Raw genomic sequence first — 21142 nt, forward strand, 5'->3', positions numbered from 1 at the left:
ATATATCCCCCAAATCAAGTGGGTTGAGGTATTTGGTGACCTCGGAGCAATGTAGTAATTTTTTAATCCCTTCGTTCTTTCTTAGAGACTCCACTAACAAATAGATGTTGACTTTCTATTTCCTTAAAATCTATTTTAACAGTGTTTCTTGGAGCCAGAGAAAATATTGGTAGGAGCTTCTTCTTTATTTTCTCATATCAATTGATCCTATTTACCCATAAGTTCTAACATATGAAAAATCAGCAACAGTGCTTATGGGGACATTAAAAGCTTCTCAAACATTTGAGCTGCCCCTTTGGAAAACTGTAATTAACAATTACAGATGAGGTTATTCCCAGCTTAGGTGGGGGGTGAAAAAGAATTGCTTTGTTTGTTTTCCAGTTGTAGAACACATTCATTACTTATTTTACTATGAATAGAATTTAGCTAAACAGAATAATGACTTATTTCAGTAAATTGTAACTGTACTACTAAAGCCCTAAGGGTTCAGTAGGGAAGCCTCACAGGCTTGGTGGTAAGAGAGAGAAATGGCTAGCAGTCCGCCCTGCACATACAACCACACTGCTTCAAACTGGGCGGTTCAACTTCTATTTGTCTGATATATTCACATTTTGGACTTTCGCAAAAGATTTTATGAGGAAACGTTTCTGCTAATTACAAACAATTTTAGACAACAACTAATTGCATTAATAATGAGGGTCCTAAAATCAGACATTGTCTGACCACACTGAAAGTAAGATGAACAACATCAGAGTAGGCAGAAATAACAAGATCTCGTGTTATTGTGAAGTTCATGTGCTAATAATGTTTCTATACTATGCTCAAGAATATCACCTTTCACTTGGACTTATTTACTCTTTTTTTAAACACACTGCTAGCAAGTTGGTTGTGTGTGTTTATGTATGTGTGTTTGTGTTTTCCACTTAAAGGAGCGACATGAAAGAAATAACCATTCATAGCAGGCTGGCAATCTCACCCAAAATATAGCCTAAAAGCAGGGAAAGAACCAGAACATGCACCAAAAAGGGAAAAGAAAGGCAAAAAGTTACAGAATTCTGTGACTATTTTGTGTAGGAAGGAAAAGTGCTATATAAGCACTGTTAAAACCTGAGGGGCTCACTATTTAATAGTGAAGTCTAAATAGTTGAGATTAAAATAGTAATATTTACTCATTAAGTAATAGTTGATTATGAATTAGTTCAATAGAGACAAAAATTTTAAATTAAAGAGCCAACTTTCAAATTCTAAATTGTTATTATGAATTTTGTGCTTTTTTTGTTAAGTCATTTAAGCTCTCTGAAACTCAGTTTTTTGGTTTTTAAACAATTTTAAAATAATCTTTAAAAAATGATAATATATCCTGAGGTGTGGGCAAGATGATGCAGTAGGAAGACCCTGAGCTAACTCTGCCCACAGGTCCAGCGAAATTACAACTATTTACAGGACAACTATCTATGAAAGTGACCTGAAGACTAGCAGAAAAGATTTCCTACAACTAAAGATACAAAGAAGGAACCACAACAAGACGGGTAGGAGGGGTAGAGATATAGTATAGTCAAGACCCACACCCACAGATAGGTGACACACAGACGGGAGGATTATCACAATTCCAGAGGTTCTCCCCAAGGAGCCAGGGGTCTGAATTCTACATTGGGACCTGCTACCTGCATGTCCTACACTCCCAGGAAAATGAGTGCCCAGAACATCTGGCTTTGAAGGCCAGCAGGGCTTGTGTAATGGGAAAGCCAGAGGGCTATAGGAAACAGAGACTCCACTCTTAAAGGGCTCACGCAAAGTTTCACATGCTCCGAGTTCCAGTACAGAGGCAGTAATTTGAAAGGAGCCTGCGTCAGATTCATTTGCTGATCTTGGAGAGCCTCACAGAGAGACAGGAAGCAACGCTGATTCCCCTTGGGAACATAGATGCTGGCAGCAAACATTCTGGGGAGCTTGTTCTACCATGAGGATGCTGGTGCCGACAAGCACAATTTTGGAAACCTCCCTCCAGCCTTGAAGTGCCAGGGGCTTACCCACCCACCAGCAGGCAGGCACCGGTCCCTAGAGATCTGGGGCTCTGCAAGCAGCTGCTCTGGGTCCCAACCCCACCTGCCAACAGGCTGTCACCAGCCCTGGGACTCCCCAGTTTCCACAGCAGCCACCCTGGGACCTGGTCCTATCTACCAGCAGGCAGGCACCTGCTCCGGGACCTGCTGGGTCACACAGCCAGCCATGCCAGATCCTGGCCCTACTTACCAGTGGGCTGGCAGTCGCCGCATGAGTTACAGCTTGGCAGCCAACTGGCCTGGGGGCCAGCCCTGCCTACCAGTGTGCCCACAGTAGTTGGTTCCACCACAACAGAAGGGCCCACACAGTCAACATAGGGGGCACCCCTAGAGCATACAGCTCTGGTGACCAGAAGGATATGGGCTGCTGAGCCCCATAGGATGTCTCCTACATAAGGCCACTTCTCAAAGATTGGAAAACATAACCAACCTACATAATACGTAGAAATAAATGTATAGAGATAGGCAAAAGGAAGAGACAAAGAAATATGTTCCAAATGAAGGAACAAGACAAAACCCAAGAAGAAGAACTAAGTGAAGTGGAGATAAGTAATCTACATGATAAAGAGGTCAAGGTAATGATCATGAAAATGCTCAGTGAACTTGGGAGAAGAATGAATGATCATGTTGAGAAGTTAATAAAGAGTTGGAAAATATAAAAAAGAATCAAATGGAGCTGAAGAATACAATAACTGAAATAAAAAATACACTAGAAGGAATCAACAGGAGATTAGATGATACAGAGGAACGATCAGTGAACTGGAGACTGAGTAGTGAAAAATCACCCAAGCTGAACAAAAAAGAAAAAAAGAATTTTAAAAGATGGGGACAGTTTAAGAGACCTCTGGGATAAGATCAAACATACTAACATTCACATTATAAGGGGTCCTAGAAGGAGAAAAAAGAGAGAAAGAAGCAGAGAACATATTTGAAGAAATAATAGCTGAAAACTCCCCTAACCTGGGAAAGGAAACATGCATCTATTTCTGGAAAGTACAGAGAGTTCCAAACAAGATGAACCTAAAGTGGTTTACAGCAATAAACATTATAATTAAAATGACAAATATTAAAGATAAGAAGAGAATCTTAAAAGCACCAAGAGAAAAGCAACTAGTTACATACAGGAGAACTCCCATAAGACTATGAGCTGAATTTTCAGCAGAATCTTTGTAAGCCAGAAGGGAGTGGCATGATATATTCAAGGTAATGATAGGAAAAAACCTACAACCAAGAATAATCTAACTGGAAAACATATCATTCAGATTTGAAGAAGAGATAAAGAGTTTTACAGGCAAGCAAAGGCTAAAAGAGTTCAGCACCACAAAACCAGCTCTACAAGAAGTGTTAAAGGGATTTCCCTAAGTGAAATAGAAAAGACCGCAACTAGAAATATGAAAATTATGAAAGTAGAAATCTCATTGGTAAAAGCAAACATACAGTAAATGTAGTAGATCAACCACATAAAGCTAGTAGGAAAGTTAAAAGACAAGGCAGCAAAATCATCTATAAAACAATTAACAAAATGAAAATAAATACATACCTATCAATAATTACCTTAAATGTAAGTGAATTAACTGTTCCAGTCAAAAGACATAGAGTGGCTGAACAGATTAAAAAAACAAAACAAAACGAAAAACAAGACCCATATATACACTGCCTACAGGAGGCTCACTTCAGATCTAAAGACACACATAGACTGAAAGTGAGAGGATGGAAAAAGGTATTCCATGCAAATGAAAATGAAAAGAAAGCTGGGGTAGCAGTACTCATAACAGACAATTTAGACTTTATTTTTTTTAATTTATTTTTAAAAAACCACTTTATTGAGGTAAGATTGCTCAAAGTGCATTAAACACTTCATACATTAGACACATTTTTATGATGGTATATTTTAGAGCTACTTACTTCTTTTTAAATCCATGTATTATAATTTATTTAACCAAACCACTGTAGGTGGGCTGTTGAGCTTAATTGAATTAACAAACAAATCAAGCTGAGCAATGTGCAATATTGCCCATTCAGGCTGGAGTTGCAAAAATGAAATATTTTTCTCCCTTTCATCTAAGTCTACACAGCTCTGGCCCCCACATTTTAGCAATTGAAAAAGTAATTAATTCTGACTGTTGGTCAGAAAAATGCACCTTCCAGAGCATTCTAGGAAGTCAGGCAGAGGGCAGCTTGCCAGGACACAGCCCTTCCAGTGGGAGTAGCATTCTGAACTCTTGAACGTAAACTGCTGGCAGTATTTACTCCACTTTGAGTTACTCAAAACAGACTTTAAAATAAGACTGCAACAAGAGATGAAGAAAGACATTACATAATGATCAAGGGATCAATCCACAAGATCAGATAATTGTAAATATACATGCACCCAACATAAGAGCACCTACATATATAAGGCAAATATTAACAAAAACAAAGGGAGAATTGACAATAACACAATAATAGTAGAAGACTTTAACACCCCAGTTGCATCAACTACCAAAACTGAGTCAAGAAGAAATAGAAAATCTGAAAAGGCCTATACCAAGTAAAGAGATTGAATTAGTAATCAAAAGCTTTCCACAAAGAAAATCCCAGGATAAGATTTTTCACTGGTACCTTCTACCAAAAATTTAAAGAATATTTACCATCAATTGTTTACAAATTTTTCCAAAAATTAGTAGAGAAGAAAACACTTCACAGTTCATCCTGTGGGGCTAGCATTAACCTGATACCAAAATCAGACAAAGACAACAGAAGAAAACTATAAACTTATATCTCTTATGAATACAGGCATGAAAATTCTTAACAAAATAACTGATAACAAATCTAGCAACATATAAAAGGCATTATATACCATCACCAGGTGGGATTTACCACAGGAATACAAGATTGGTCCCACATATGAAAATCAATGTCATATACCATATTAATAAAATAAGGGATTAAAAACCACATAATAATCTTAATACACTAAGAATGGCATTTAACAAAATCTAACACTTTTGCATGATGAAAACACTCAGCAAACTAGTAATATAAGAGGACTTCCTCAACCTGATTAAGGGCATCTCTGAAAAACCTACAATAATATCATACTTAATGGTGACATACTGAAAGCATTCCCCTAAAATTAGAAACAAGAAAAGGATGTCCTCTCTCACCACTTCTATTCAATATTGAACTGGAAGTTCTAGTCAGGGCAAATAGGCAAGAAAATAAAAGGCATCCATATTGGAAAGGAGGAATTAAAACTATCTCCATTTGCAGATAAATCTTATATATAGAAAATACTAAGGAATACACACACCACACACACACACAACTTGAACCAATAAATGAGTTCAACAAGGTGGAAGGATATAATATCAATATATGAAAATAAATTGTATTTCTATACAGTAGCAATGAACAATCCAAAAACAAAATTGAGGAAAATGATTCCATTTACAGTAGCAATAAAATGAATAAAATATTAGGAATAAATAGAACAAAAGAAGTAAAAGTCTTCTGCACTGAAAACTATAAATATTATCAAAGGAAATTAAAGAAGACCTAAATAAAGGCATCCTGTATTCATGATCTGGAAGACTCACAGCTGTGAAGATGGCAGTACTTCCCAAATTGATCTATAGATTCAATGCAATCCCTACCACAATCCCAGCTGACTTTTTGCAGAAAGTTAGGACAAGTTTATCCTAAAATTCATATGGAAATTCAAGTGACCCAGAATAGTCAAAACAATCTAGAAAAAGAAGAAAAAGTTGGAGGAGTCACACTTCCCAATTTCAAAACTTAATGCAAAGCTATGATAACCAAGACTGTATGATTCTGGCATAAGAATAGATATGTAGATAAATGGATTAGAATTGAAAGTCCAGGAGTAAAAACATACCTTTATGGCCAACTGACTTTTATCAAGGGTGCTACCATAATTCAAGTGGGAAAAGAATAGTCTTCTCAACAAATGGTGTTAGGACAACTGGATGACTACATGCAAAGGAATGAAGCTGGACATCTACCTCACACTATATCAAAGACTTTAAAAGCTGAAAGTATAAACTTCTTAGAAAAAAACATTGGTCTAAATCTTTGTGATCTTGAGTTGAGCAAGTATTTCTCTGATTTGATCCACTGCACAAACTACTAAAGGAAACCAGAATATGTCACCCCAAAATATGCATCTTTGATATAAAATTATTTTAAACTGAATGCAATTAAGAAGTAGCAAATGCATAAAAATATCTCCCTTTTCTGCCTAAAGGCAGGATATAAATTTTCCTTTTACTGGAGCCAGACTCATCAGTGCAGGGAAGGCAGCAGAGGAATCAGCAAACAAACTTTACTTTGTTTCCTTCCGTATATTGATCTTCCCTTAGTTTGCTGCCTTGGAAGCTTAAACTGCTTTCCTTTGCCCTGTCTTTATTTATTTTTTTTTTACAAATTTATTATTTGTTGTTGAAGATGCTATGTAAACTGAAATTCTGTGCCACAACTTTGATTTACTCTTTGTTTTAAGTTTTTCAAGTGATATGCATTACATGTGTCAACAAACTGTTTTTCTCTTGTTAGTCTTTTTGTTCACAATTCCCATCTGAAAACCTAGGATAGGTAGAGGCAAAGTTTTGCCTCCTTCACATGACAAAAGAAAATGCAAGTAAATTTTACCTTATCAAAATTAGAGATTTTAGTGCTTCAAATACACCTTAAAGAAAATTAAAAGACAGCCTACAGAATGGGAGAAAATATGTGCAAATTATCTATCCAATAAGGGTCTAGTCCTTAAAATATATTAAATAAAAATTCTTACAACTCAACAATAATAAGAGAAATAGCCCAATTTTTTTATGGGCAATAATTTGAATAGACATTTCTCCGAAGAAGATATACAAATGGTCTATGAGCACCTATAAAGATGCTCAACATTATTAGTCCTTAGGAAAACGTGAATCAAGACCACAGTGAGATACCATTTCACCCTCACTAGAATGGCTATGACAAAAAAGAAAGACAACTAGTATTGGCTAGAAAATGAAGAATAGGTACCCTTATACCTTTCTGGTGGGAATGTAATATAGTGAAGCTGCTTTGGAAATCAGTTCCTCAAAAAGTTAAACATAGAGTTACCATGTGACTCCACAATTCCACTTCAAGGTATTCACTGTTGACCTGAAGCCAATGGACTGACAGATATTTCTCCAGCAAAGATGCATTTATTTGGGATCAGAAGAGAACTGCAATTCAGGGTCTGCAACCATGGCAAGTCACGTGTAAGTTCCCACATGGCAAGGGAAGAAGAACATTTTTATAGAGGGGAAAAGGAAGTGGGGAGGGCGATAGTAAACAAAGAGTCCCTGGCTTTTCATTGATTGAGTCCTTGCCAGGAAAGAAGAGAGTCTCTGCTTCCTGCTGGGCTCTGCTATTGTCTCAGGGTGTGAGAGCTCCCTCTTCTGGCCCATCAACTCTTTAAAATACTGAGGTTTTTGTTCATTGATTTTTGACAATACCCAAGAGAAATGAAAACACATGGTCACACAAAAACATGTACATAATTGTTCTTAGCATCATTATTTACAATAGGTAAAAAGTAGAAACAACCCAAATGTCCATCAACTAGTAAACAGATAAAATGTGGTCTATCTACACAATGAAATATCATTCAGTGATAGAGAAGAATAAACTACAGATACATGTTATAGCATGGATGAATCTAAGAACATTATGCTAAGTGAAAGAAGCCAGACACAAAAGATCATATATCATATGATTACATTTATATGAAATTTCTAGAATAGGTAAATCCATAGAAACAGAAAGTAGTGGTTGCCAGGGGTTAGGGGAAGGGCAGAATGGGGAGTGATTGGTAATAGATGTAGGGTTTCTTTTGGGGGTGATGAAAATGTCCCAGATGTTTGCAGAAGCTTGTGAATATACTAAAACCCACTTAATTGAATACTTTAAAAGGGTGACTATTATGGTATGGTATGTGATGATACACATAAAAGAAAAATGGTGGCAAAACAGATACATTACTCACCTTCACCACTAACTGCTGTGGTTACTGAAGACAGTGTTGACAGCAGAGATGTTTCTGAGGGTTCCTTGCTGGTAGCTCCTAGATAGATGACATTATTATTAATTACAATTTCATCTCACCTGTCATGGAGTAAAGAAAAGGAAGTCAAATCTGAAGGTGAATTAAAATCCTTCTATAGATACTGGGTAAACCTTTGTCTATCTTTATTTTTCCATTTTCCAGCTTCTTTTGTCCAAGGTAAGGAATGTCAGTACTGAATGCTTGGGTGGCCTGATAAACACACACACACACACACACACACACTTTTGTATGAGAGGTCCCAAAAGCAAATTTCTACTGCAGATTGTTACTTAGGTCTCTTTAAAAGTGAATTATTTAAAATCATTTTATTTTTCCCAGTGGGAAAAATTACCTGGTCAATAGGACCTAGGAGTAATGTGCCTTTTTTTCCCAAAATAAGATTTCATTTTGTTGATTTAGTTGTGGCTTTGAAACTTCCAATAAACATAAATAATAAAGGAACTTGCAAACTCCTATAATTAATTAATTTTTTTCATTTATGAAACAATTAATTGATTTCGCACTCTGTACAAAGCCCTCTCCTAGGCTTCTGAGGGCAGTATCTAACCCTTAGTCCCCTCTTTTTTCCCATGCCCCTCCTCCCACTCCCTGCAGTTGCCGCATGCTCCGACTGGCCCTTAGTCATCTTTTTAATCTTCGTCATATGAAGAATAATTCCTGGCATAGAGTGGGCATGTAGTAAATGTTCTTTCAGATAAGATGGCACTCATACAGGACAGGGGGACCAACAAAAGGATAAAGATCTGCTTTAAGTAGTGAACACAACTTACTGATTTGTTACTCATGGTAGCATTCCCTTTTCTCTTAAAACATGTTAGAATGTCCTTTTGTGATTAGGGCAAGGATTCTATTTTTACTATGTGACATTTATAAAATCTTGGTTCTTATATATACACATGCTGTGTTTGAGGGAGGAGATATTTGGCTCTGCACAGTTTACCTAATACTTTATTTTTTTATATCTTTATTGGAGTATAATTGATTTACAATGTTGTGTTTAGTTTCTGCTGTACAACAAAGTGAATCAGCTATATGTATACATATATCCCCATATCCCCTCCCTCATGAGCCTCCCTCCCACCTTCCCCTATCCCACCCCTCTAAATTGTCACAAAGCACCAAGCTGATCTCCCTGTGCTATGCAAACAAAGCAACTGACAAAGGAAGCAACTGACAAAGAATTAATCTCCAAAATATACAAGCAGCTCTGTTATTAATACAGTTTCACCTTGTAAGCTGTGCTGCTTAAGTGGGGAACTGGAATATTTACAAAGATATTTTTTATGACTGAGAAATGACAATTTTTTCTTCTCTAAAAATAAACTTTGTATATGTAACCATCACAATAGGATCATTCCCAAACAGGAAGTGACCCAAAGCGATATCATCAAAGAAGCCCACTGTGATCTCATGGTTCTGTATCCAACCCAAAATAACACATGAGTTTCAAAATAGTGAAATAACCTAGACCTTCATAACACAGATGTAAGATTCCCAAATTACTTTCCTATGATTAGTTTATATGGGTGCTACTAATTTAATTTGTTAAAGTTAAAGTAAATTTCATGAAGAGTTAATCCTACCTTTAGTAGATATTTCAACTGTTGATTTCTCTGCAACATTTGGTGATGACGTTGTGTCTGATGTTGGTACAGATGTTTTTGTTGCAGAAGTTGATGATAATACAGGAGTGGTTGTATCTTTGACTTCTGAAAAAAGTAAATTGTGTTAAAGCAGTTGCATTAAAATTTACATTTATTTTGCCAGTCAACAGCCTAGTATATTTAAACAAAGTAAACTGTATGTATATTACTGCGTCAGGTATGGTTTTGGAATTAATTTTCTAATTGTAATGAATTCAGCCTTGATTTCAGTATTCATTCACTAACTCCATCTGCTTCTCACCAATGGCGTGAATTTTTAAGATGGTTGGCAGAAGCAGTCTGTGGTTCTGAAACAAAATAATAGCTGACAAAACTAGTGAGGAATAAATGTATGAGTTTGAAACTTAACAATATTTTTAATCCAACTAAACTAACATTGTCTGATGAAATAATTAAATAGGCACTCTCTGGGCAGTGGATATTTTACTGAATGTTTTAGAGCATGTTAAAGTTACTAAATACTAAAATCTCAGTATTAGTGCATCTCTTTTTGGTACATAGCATTTCTCTCTCTCTCTCTCCATATACTACATATATATTCTAAAGAGACAATAAATTTTAAAGAAATTCAACAATTGCAACAAGCCTACATTCTTGGGGATAGAGCCACCATAAATCTGACTTTTCAAATGACTTATTTCTCTCAAAGGCACAGAAGTGAAGACAATACATTGTTATGTATATTATATATTTATTTTTAATAATTATTTTTTGGCAATAGAAAGCCAATATCTTACAATAATTCTTAAAACTTCCATTGCAATATTATTTTTTTAAAGTGAAGTATGTAGGATTTAATTCTCAGTGATCTATGGAAAAATTTGTTTCATATAATATTATTGTAACTTATTGGCATTTATATACTTTTTTAATCCTGCATTTGTTGGACTTGTCTCTGTATACTTACTGTTATGTTGCAGATCAAAAAACAGCAAACAAATGTTTACAAAGGATGTGGAAAAAATATTCCTGTTCATGGAAAGCACTATTTTTATGTTGTTACTTTGTATACAGAACAGTTGACCCTTGAACAACTTGGGGGTTAGGGACGTCTACCTTCCATGCGATAGAAAATCCAAGTATAACTTATACGTGGCCCTTCCTATCCGAGGTTTCTCTGCATCTAAAGATTCAACCAACTTCAGATTGTAGCACTGTAGTATTTACTATTGAAAAAAATCTGCGTATAAGTGGACCCACGCAGTACAAACTCATGTTGTTTAAGGGTCAGTTGTATACAGAGTCAGTACAACAGGTAGTTGAGAGGATGGACTTTGAATAACAAAGACTCATGTTCAAATCCCAGTCAAACTGAGTATGTCATTACAGTAATTGTATGTCATTCGTATGACTTCTCAAATTTAAATTTCATCCAAAATTTTCCTCTTTGAATCTGAGAAAAAAACCCAAAAATCTTTCAAGTCATTGAAAAGCAATATTTGAGATGTCATGAGATAGAGTGTACTTCCTGTTTTATTTTATAGACTTGAGGGGCTTGGGAGTGTTAGTGCTTAGCGCTGACTTTGTTTACAGACACCTCACAGAAATTGCTTGATGTATGCAGCACATACCGATGTTTTCCGCACATACAGGAATGACAGAACTGCTTTTTCACGGGCTTTACCGAAATCAAGTCAAAAGCTTTTTTCACCTCTGAAGAAACACTTCACACCCTTGGTCTTACTCCCATGCCCTCCTCCCCCCCAATACTCAGCAGAGAAGAGGAACACAGTGTGTATGAGGTTACCTTTTCTCTATTAGTCATTTTGTTCTATTTTTCTTTCTGTCCTAGAGTCCATGATGTAACACTAATTTCTAAGTTTAAATTGAGACTGAAGAAGAAGTTATTTGAAGAGGCATATACCCCATAGACTGGAAATTTCACCGGTAAATAACTTGAATGATCTCTGTTGACTTGCTAAATAGCAACAACCTTAATTTCTGAGTATAATCAACAACTCCAGAGATATTTTTCATATTTCTTTCCTCCCTCGCTTACTTTTTTCTTTCCTTTTTTGCTTCCACACATACTTATTGGGAAACTAATATGAAAAGCATGATTAGATACTGCAAAAGACTCTATGTTGTACCACATAGTATCACCCTTGAGTAGCTTTTAATCTGGTAGGGAACATAATGCCTATACACAATAAATAATAAAGAATATTCTGTATGAGTTGTGTAGACCAGTGTTTTTCAAACTTCAGATTATGATACAATTAAAGAGTAATTTAAGTCTATTTAATACATTGCAGCCAGAGTTTTTTTTTCCAAATGAAAGAGAAAAGAGGCAATATTAGATTAATATTGCAAATAATGAGGGTAAGTATTGTTTCATGAAGCTTTAGCATTGTGTGTGTGTGTGTGTGTGTGTGTGTGTGTGTGTGTTTGAGAATGAAATGTGTGTCAATGCAAAATGTATTTCTTACTGTGATTCCAGCTAAAAATGTGAAAACTGTGGGACAAGAAAAAATTGGGGCAAGAATTTATAAGATAAAAAATGACCACCCTGCTGGCATGAGCAAGGAATATTCCATGAGAGAGTTGACATAGGAGCTGGAGCTTGAAGAGTGAGTAATATGGTGACACAGGAAGAGGAAAGAGCATGAGTAAAGGTCTGAAGTGGGGGAGTGAGAGGTATTTGAGGGCACTGCAAAGAGCTCTGTTTGGCTGGATTGCTGTGTGCTATGACAGGACATGGTGGATGTGTCTGGTAAAATTCTGGAGACCAGATTGTAAAGGACTTTGAACACCAAGCCAGAGACTTGGGACTTTATCTACGAGTCTGTGGGGAGCCATGGGAAGTGACCAAATGGAAATTCAACCGTAGGAAACACGATGGGGAAATAAGTGGGGCAGAGAATGAGAAGATACCAGTTGAACAGAATTGAAAGCCGCCATTTTTATGTTCACCAATGTGGTCGGCCCTCTTGAAGTCATAATGCGAGATCAGTGAGTTCTCATCCATACAATGACTTGAGGCAAACTACAACAAGACACATTTCTAGCTACTTATGTGGTAAGATTGAGATGTGCTGTAAGGCTTCTCCTCCTCACCGTCCTTCTACACATTTGGCCACGGATTTCCCTGAGTAAAACCTTAATCCATTAGCACTCATCAATGTCTCCATTACTAGTTCTTCAGATTGTTCAACAGAGAGTATTCCCTCTTTTAGCAAGGACTGACAAACAACCCCTAAGAATACTGAGCGTCACTATGTGCCAGGTAGCATGTGAGTACTTTCCATGGATTATATCATTTAATTCTAAGACCCTACAATGTTCATACTCTTAGATCACCATTTTACAGATGAGGATCAAAAATGGTAAGCAACTTGTCCATATTATACACTAGGAAGTAATACAGTTGGAATTTGAATCCAGACACCTTTGACTCCAGAGAAGATACCCTGAACCATCACGCATCTGGCCATGGGAAGGTGGCTCCATGCCAAGCCACATACCCCTGCTCCACCTGCTTTCTGCCTGTGACGGAGTGTGATATTAAAAATGTGGAAGTGACTAGACCCACCGATGTTTTACTGCTATGTGCCTAGGATGAGGAAACAAAATACCTCACAGTTTGTTTTTTTTTAATAACAGGCATTCATACTGTCATGTACATATACATAAACACACATATAAAATGTTTCCGTATTAGACTGAAAGCTTTTAAATATTTCCAATCTTTTAAAACTATTTATAATTGAAAAATAAAAATAGAGATTTACTGAGTTTTAAAAAATTCTGCAAATAGAAACTTTCTCTCCTCATACGGTGGAAAAGAATTATTCCCTTTAACTACCACTGTTGAAGGTTTTATTGACCAGGATTCAAGTAACCATCAGTTATGCTTTTACTGTATTATCTGTAAATCTCTTCTAGGTCTGATTTGATCTCATAATAAACCATTGAGGAAAATGGTTAATTCTGAAGTGTCTTCTCTTCATAGGACACTGTGAGGTAGCATATTCCCTCTCTTTATCTCCAAACTGATTAAAGAATAATTTAACAAGGAGACCTGTGCTTCACAGCTTTGCTTGTGCCAAACCAGATAGCGCTGCTCTCGGGAGAAACAGATGGCATTTCATCCTGACTCTACCCTATATCCATACCCTCCAACTGAGAGAGCACAAGGGATGCCATAGCACCAGTTTCCTACACTATGAAAGGATGAAGCATTATTGGGATTTTAATAAAATAACTATTTTAATTATAAAAATCATAAGCACTTTGAGAATTCAGTTTATGGCTAGAAACCAAGATTCATACTTTCTCCTGTTTTCAAATGATCAAGTCATCGACTCCAATCTTCTCAGACATGCTTTGTAATTACATTTAGAGGTAACTCACAAATAGTCTCTAAGAGTTAGAATTTCATCCATCCTCATAAGGAGCAATTGCTACTCCTGCTATCTTTTTCCCTACCAATTCTGTTTCTAAAGTCCACTGAAAATCCACTACTAAAGAAGACTGATCTTGCTTCTTCTAGATCAACACAAACACTGAATGACAGTAACTTAGAATTCTAGAACTTGAGATCTGGAAAGAACTTTTCAAAAAGATCTTAATGGAATAGAAGCCCTACATTTTACAGCTTAAAAAATGTATGAGTTTAAGGTAGTTTTAAAAGATCATAGCACTAATTAGTAAAAAGTTAAATTTTTTTTCTAATTCTACCATTTGGGTATGTGGAATGCAATTGTGGCAGAGACAGTGCTGACGTTTCCCTTTGAAAATATTTACTTTGCCAGTTTTAGCCAGAAACACAATTTCAGAAGAAGTAAGTTCTTTAAGGAAGCAGAAGAATGGTTTCTTTAGAAATATATAATTAGAGTAAATTCAAAATGCTAACTACTGAATGGTCTTATAAACCTTCAAAGTACCATTATTAGGTAATAATCTCATCACCTAGATCAACTGCTCTATGAAATTGAAGGTAAAGTAGCTAATTTTATATTTCAATAGCTTGCAACATACTATTTCTACTATTTCATATTGTCTTCATGCAATGCCATCTCCTATATATGCCACCCCTTAGGCTTTTAGGAACTTTATACCGATTTTATCTTGAAATAAAGTAACTGTCAATTTTAAGTTGCCATTTGTGGTTGCCTCTCCCCTATGTATCATGGCTTATAGTGAATAGAGAGATCCACTTCTTAACGTTTGTATGTGACGGCAATGCACAAATTGGGGTATTATAAATAGTGAGAAGGTCCTTTTTCGTAGTACTTTGTCAGTAGTTGCTAGCATTATAATTTTTGTTCAACATATACCCTGTATCTTCTTTGTCAGAAAAGAAGTAGCAAAGAATTAGCAAAGTTTAAGTGGAAAATTTCAATTTTCCCTCACACATTAAAAATATATTAAAATGTTAATTACATAGTATAATATACAAAAATTTATAGATAAATAAAATATATTTCTATAGTAACATAATAAAAATAAATAAATGAAATATGATACCACTTTCTATATTCCCATCAAAAGAAAGCCTTCGTGAAAGACAAGGCACCAACTCATTTTGATTATCAGTGTCATAGCAACACGTTTTTCCATTAATGGTGATCCTTGATCTTTTATACAGCACAGGTCAGTTTGGTTCATTGCCAACCAAATTAAATGAAGTTAATTTTTTTCCCCAATTAAAAGAAAACAACAATTATTATGTGATGATGTATTCCTGATGACTTCTACTTGCATTGATCCAAAAATTTCATGATATCCTATATGAAATGTATAAGTAAACTACTAGCCAATGAGTTACATACCTCAATAAACATTTATTAAGCATCTATTTCAATAAGACCTAAGCAAAAATTAAAAATATGTTTTTCCTAGAGGATCTTAGACTTTATTTTGATACTCAAGCTATACATGCATGAAACACCTATAAGGTTATGCTTAGGTGCCCTATAAAAATGGTGCTGTATAATTAATACTATGCATAGCTGGTTTTATACAAGTGAAATCAAAGTAAGGTGATGTCTCTCTATGTGTCTAGGATAGCGAGAATCATTTTCTTCGTGGAACAGATGCCAAAAGGAATCAGATAATTGAGCACAAGAAGGAAAGAAAAATCATGCTTCATGGTAGAAAAAGAAGAAAGGATATTCAAAGAGAAGGGCAAAGACAATAGTGCCAAGTAAAACAGAGGCTATATAACATAAGGCCTGAAACGGGGCCTTGGGGATATTAGACACTTAAAAATAGAATCTTTTGGGAGAGGAAAACAGAAAAATTTAATTTTCAATGAAAACATCAGAGCTAGTGGCAACTCTTAAAAAAAAAAAAAGGATTTGAAGTTTACTTTTTCAATTAAGGCTAACAAAATACTGTAGTGAACACAAAAGGTTTTAGAATGCTTACCTTTCCTAGGTGGAATGAATTTGGGGGATAAGTTAGAATAAAGATGCAGATGTAGAGAATAGACTTGAGGACACGGGGAGGGGGAAGGGTAAGCTGGGATGAAGTGAGAGAGTGGCATGGACATGTATACACTACCAAATGTAAAATAGATAGCTAGTGGGAAGCAGCCACATAGCACAGGGAGATCAGCTCGGTGCTTTGTGACCACCTAGAGGGGTGGGATAGGGAGGGTGGGAGGGAGACGCAAGAGGGAGGAGATATGGGGATATATGTATATGTATAGCTGATTCACTTTGTTATACAGCAGAAACTAATGCAACATTGTAAAGCAATTATACTCCAATAAAGATGTTAAAAAAAAAGAAAAAGAAAAAGAAGAAGATCTCATCTCTCACAGAGAGGAAAATATGCAGGTAAGTGGGAGCGAGCTATGCCTTCAAGACGAATCTCCTCGGGTTGCCAGCCATCTGCGAGGTGGGGAAGGAGTGCCAGGCCTGGCAGGCTCGAGCACGGACAGGTGTCTCAGCCACCTGGCCCCTCTGGGGAGAACGGGAAGGCAGCAGTACATTGGTGAGTTTCTTAAACAGAAAACAACAATATCTGCAAAATGGACCTGAGAATCCAAGGTGTTCTGGCTGACACACAGGTGGAGGTTCCCAAGGCAAGTTTCCTCCACTCACCCACGTGTCAGGTTTGAAATTATGGGACAATGCAGGTATTTTTCCTTCACAAAATAACTGTGATGCTTTAAAACTCAAGTTGCATAATAACGAGATATTTGAGATTGTGGACTCTATTATAAGGGGACTTTTCATATACTGTATCAGGTTTGGAAAGTTTCAGCTCTTTGAGGTATAAAAAAGCAAAGGTTATATTTAATATTTATAGGAGTGGGAGTATTAGGGGAAAGGAGTGACCTGGCCATACTGCTGGGCTCTTAGATCAACCATCCCCAGATCCCTCCCACCATGCCCTGCTCTGACCCCAGAGAGGAGCTGTGGTTCTGTGGCTCAGAAAGCATCTTCCCAGGAAACGAGATGCTTAGGCTTCGCAGGTTCTTGTCGGTACCAGCAAACTTTACAAGCAAGTCTTTTGGGCTTGTCTCAGGAAGGGGATCAATCAAGGGCCCTCTCAGTCCTGGGAGGAACAGCGCTGCTCTGTCCCGTCTCTGGGCTCCACACAGGGGCAGTGATAATGAAGGAGAAGGTGGTCCTCTTCTCTCTCTAATGGCACCCCCAGCTTTCCTCTGAGCTTAGAATGTCACCACTTGAAATCCTGGGTCTTCACTACAGGCTCTCCTGGCATTTCTTCAGGTACAGGGAAGGTCTCACTAGACACGTTCCACCAGCAGTGACATTAGAAGAGTGATTGACACACATGAAATGACACCACGGGAGGTGGAAGGACACACAGCCTTGGCAATTGTGACATCAGCTAATTATGTAACTGTGTGAGCCACTTCACCACTTTGGGCCTCAGTTTCCTCTCTATGAAAAGTGTCTGTCGAACAAAATTTCTTCAACTATAAAATTATATTACCTGTAAGATTAAATTACAACGTAAATATCCATTATGGCAAATAATTAAGCATAAGTTGCATTTCTACATACCAAGAAAGAAGCTTGTACTTTGGCAGTTATATACAAAGGCTTTATAGAGTTATAAACTCATCACCTGGGAGAAATCTAAGCCCCAAAAGGCATTCTGTATTACAAGGGAGAAAATGATTACATTTATTTGCAATCTGATAATGTTACCTGGACAAAATGTATTTCCCTTTAGGGTGTTAGTCTACCCAGAAACAGAGAAAATGTGAAAGACAAAGTTTGGAATAGATATTTGGAATACTTTGTGTTGAAACTTTTTTTTTTTTTACATAGCAGAACAAATGATGAAATATTTTATATAGGTAAGCTAACATCTACATAAATGAATAGAGCTCATATACAATAAGCTAGACAGCTCCTTCTCAGCAATGTGTGTGTGTAGGTCTGTGTGTGTGTGTTCATGTCTACATTTAATGAGTGACAGCTGAGTTTGTAAAAATGTCTACAGTATTGCATTTGAAGCTAGAAAATGATATTTGGCTGACTTTGAGATGTCATATTTATCACCTCATCTACTCTATTTTTGTCTTTTCTAAGTGTAAAGGAAAACTCTCTAACTGATTTTAAATGCTTTTTAATTTGTATCTGTTGAAAGATGGTAATTTCAGTTATTAAGGGGTAAAATAAAAGGACAAAAAGTTATTTCTATCTTCTGAAAAGTCAAAGACAATCTTTTCTTGCCCTAAAAAGAATTATTTGAAGTGACAAAAAACTTTAAATGACAGACATTCCAAGAATGCAAACATGTGTAACAATAATTGCTTTCACTGACATTTGATTTTAACAATTTCATAGAACAGTAGAACAGACAATACTGTTATCTTCATTTTATAGATGAAGAAACTGAGGTCTGATTGTGACTTGCCAAGAGTCACAGTAGAAGGTGTTAGAGCCTCGTTTACACTCAGATGTTCTAATCCCATCTTTCATGTGCTTTTCCTCTACATTGGCTAGTCTTAGAACTGCAATGTCACGTTTGTGGTTGCAGTATTTCTGTGCTACTATTCGGTATTATTTAGAGTACTTTAGAGCACAATTTTTTTTTCTCATATTGTTCTTAATAATTATGAAAACAAATGAAACTAATTAAGGTATATAAATTACTGAAAGTAAAAAGCATTTGTCATCAGTAGTACTTCTGTTTTTTTTTTTTGTTGACCAGTCACATCATCCATCATGGATGATTAAATAAAACAGAACAAAATCTCTTCACTCAAAGTTATATCTTATCTTGTTCATCAACAGAATATTAGTGCGAAACAACTTTACTAAAAAATTTTAAAGTAAGAAAGTCAACTTTTATTGTAATATCATATGACTCAGAAAATTTATGAAGGGCTTTCTAAGACATGATTTTTTTCAGTGTCCTTTATTTGTTACTTGTTCTGGATTTAGGGAAATGTTACAAAATCTTTTTTTTTTTTCCTTTCCTGTTTTGAGGTAAGGCAACAGTGATATAGTGAATATATTATTGTTCACTCTCACTTTTACAGCAAAATCACCAATAATTTACATTGATCACATCAAAGAACTACTTTGCCCTCTTTATTTCATTTGCATCAAATTATTTTTAGCATATATGTTCAGGGTCTCCTGTGAATGCAAGAAAAGACACTAAATAAATGAAAAAATATCTTAGCACGGAATAAAACAAGGGGCACTGTAGTGTAGGAAGTAGGTGACCGCAGGTCTCCACAATTTACCAGCTATGTGACCTTATGCAAATTACTTAATCTCTTTAGCCTCTGTTTTTAAAATTATAGAAACATACCCTATAGGGTTTCTGTGCAGAGCAAAACATTAATATATATATAAAACTCGAGAGATGCAGCTAACATCCAGGTTACACTTGAATTTATCCTGATTAAAAAGTCGATGACATGAGATACATTTTAGAGCTCTACCAATAGGTCAGACAAATTGATGTTTCTTGCTTATACTGTCCCTAAATACTTGATTAACTACTTACAGAGCCATGTCCAACACAGTCAGTAAGTTCAAGCTAGTAAAGTCTTTCTAAATAAAACATAAGCTCCTCCCTAAATCATAACCTGATTCTCCCAATTACATCCTAACTTTGACAACAACTTTGCCAGATTTTATAAATTATTTTTAGTATTATCTTTTTCTGATATTCTTATACCATTTCTTTTAAGAAACTATGGTTGGGCTTCCCTGGTGGCGCAGTGGTTGAGAATCTGCCTGCCAATGCAGGGGACACAGGTTCGAGCCCTGGTCTGGGAAGATCCCACATGCCGCGGAGCAACTGGGCCCGTGAGCCACAACTACTGAGCCTGTGCGTCTGGAGCCTGTGCTCCACAACAAGAGAGGCCGCGACAGTGAGAGGCCCACGACCGCGATGAAGAGTGGCCCCCGCTCGCCACAACCAAAGAAAGCCCTCACAGAAACGAAGACCCAACACAGCAAAAATAAATAAATAAATTAATTAAAAAAAAAAAAAACAAAAAACTATGGTTATAAAAATGGAACAGAAAGATTGCAGGATAGAATAAAGAAAACATGAAAGTCAGTTTCATGTAGTAGAAGAAAGAGGTTTCCCATGTTGCTGTTCCATAGGTCCACAGTTGCTACCATGCGGTGGGCATGGTACTCTTGGGATCTACAGAGTTTCAACCAGGGATCGCTGAATCTATATTCAAAGTAAATATGGTCTGCATATTGAAAAAAAATGATTCACACATATATGCTACCATTTTAAAATTTATATAGTTTCTATTGTGATTAATGAAATACAAATGTTTAAAAATTGCTAAATATTTAGCAGCATTCTGTTTTCTCAATTAGTGGGTGCAACTATTATCTTACTGGGAAGGGGTTCACAATTTTCATGTAAATGAGGTACTTATCTTCAAAACACTGGGGGACCACTCCTTTGTGGATCTTAGTCAATAACAGTACAATTTTGTTTATTTGACTGATGACTTTATATAGCATCCCAAACTGAGCCAGAATTTGATACCTTGTCTTATCCATTCCCTGCAAATAATTAGGGTCAGTCTTTAAACACCCATGACTCATACTTTTTAATTAGAAACAAACAAGCAAAGACTTACAGAGAAGGGGATTTATAGCTCTTTGTTTCCAATATGTGCTGGTTCTAAGTGCTAGAATAAAAGCATACTTTTTCTTTCTGTGAATCTGTTTTTCCACACTGGAGATGGAAAAACTGCTCAGTTTTGCTCAGATGGAACCACATGCCCAGTAGGAACCTATCATGTATTTATATAAGAACAGAGAAGAAGTCATGGTGTCTACTTTCTGATTTTGGAGACTAGCTTTTATATGGTATATTTTCCAAATTAAAAATATTTTGAA

The 21142-nt window shown here is 36.2% G+C and overlaps 1 protein-coding gene and 1 long non-coding RNA gene across 6 annotated transcripts in view; one reads left to right on the plus strand and one right to left on the minus strand.

Annotated features, from left to right (window-relative positions):
- The window catches only part of LOC309661089, a 155293-nt gene extending 141933 nt beyond the window's left edge, over positions 1-13360 (plus strand). For both annotated transcript variants that reach the window (XR_014263851.1, XR_014263852.1), the window contains exon 4: positions 11620-13360. This is a non-coding gene — a long non-coding RNA (uncharacterized lncRNA). The remainder of the gene's footprint in view (positions 1-11619) is intronic.
- Positions 1-21142, minus strand: part of EMCN (endomucin) — a 96946-nt gene that overhangs the window by 51992 nt on the left and 23812 nt on the right. For all 4 annotated transcript variants that reach the window (XR_014263845.1, XM_082462368.1, XM_082462366.1 and 1 more), the window contains exons 2-3: positions 9747-9872; positions 8083-8160 (exon numbers count right to left, since the gene is read on the minus strand). Coding sequence is in view for 3 of the 4 variants with exons in the window: in XM_082462368.1 (XP_082318494.1) it covers positions 8083-8160; positions 9747-9872 (204 nt within the window). In the remaining variant the exon portion in view is untranslated. The remainder of the gene's footprint in view (positions 1-8082; positions 8161-9746; positions 9873-21142) is intronic.

The sequence above is a fragment of the Balaenoptera physalus genome (assembly GCF_965194825.1).
Source record: "Balaenoptera physalus genome assembly, chromosome: 5".
NCBI lineage: Eukaryota > Metazoa > Chordata > Mammalia > Artiodactyla > Balaenopteridae > Balaenoptera > Balaenoptera physalus.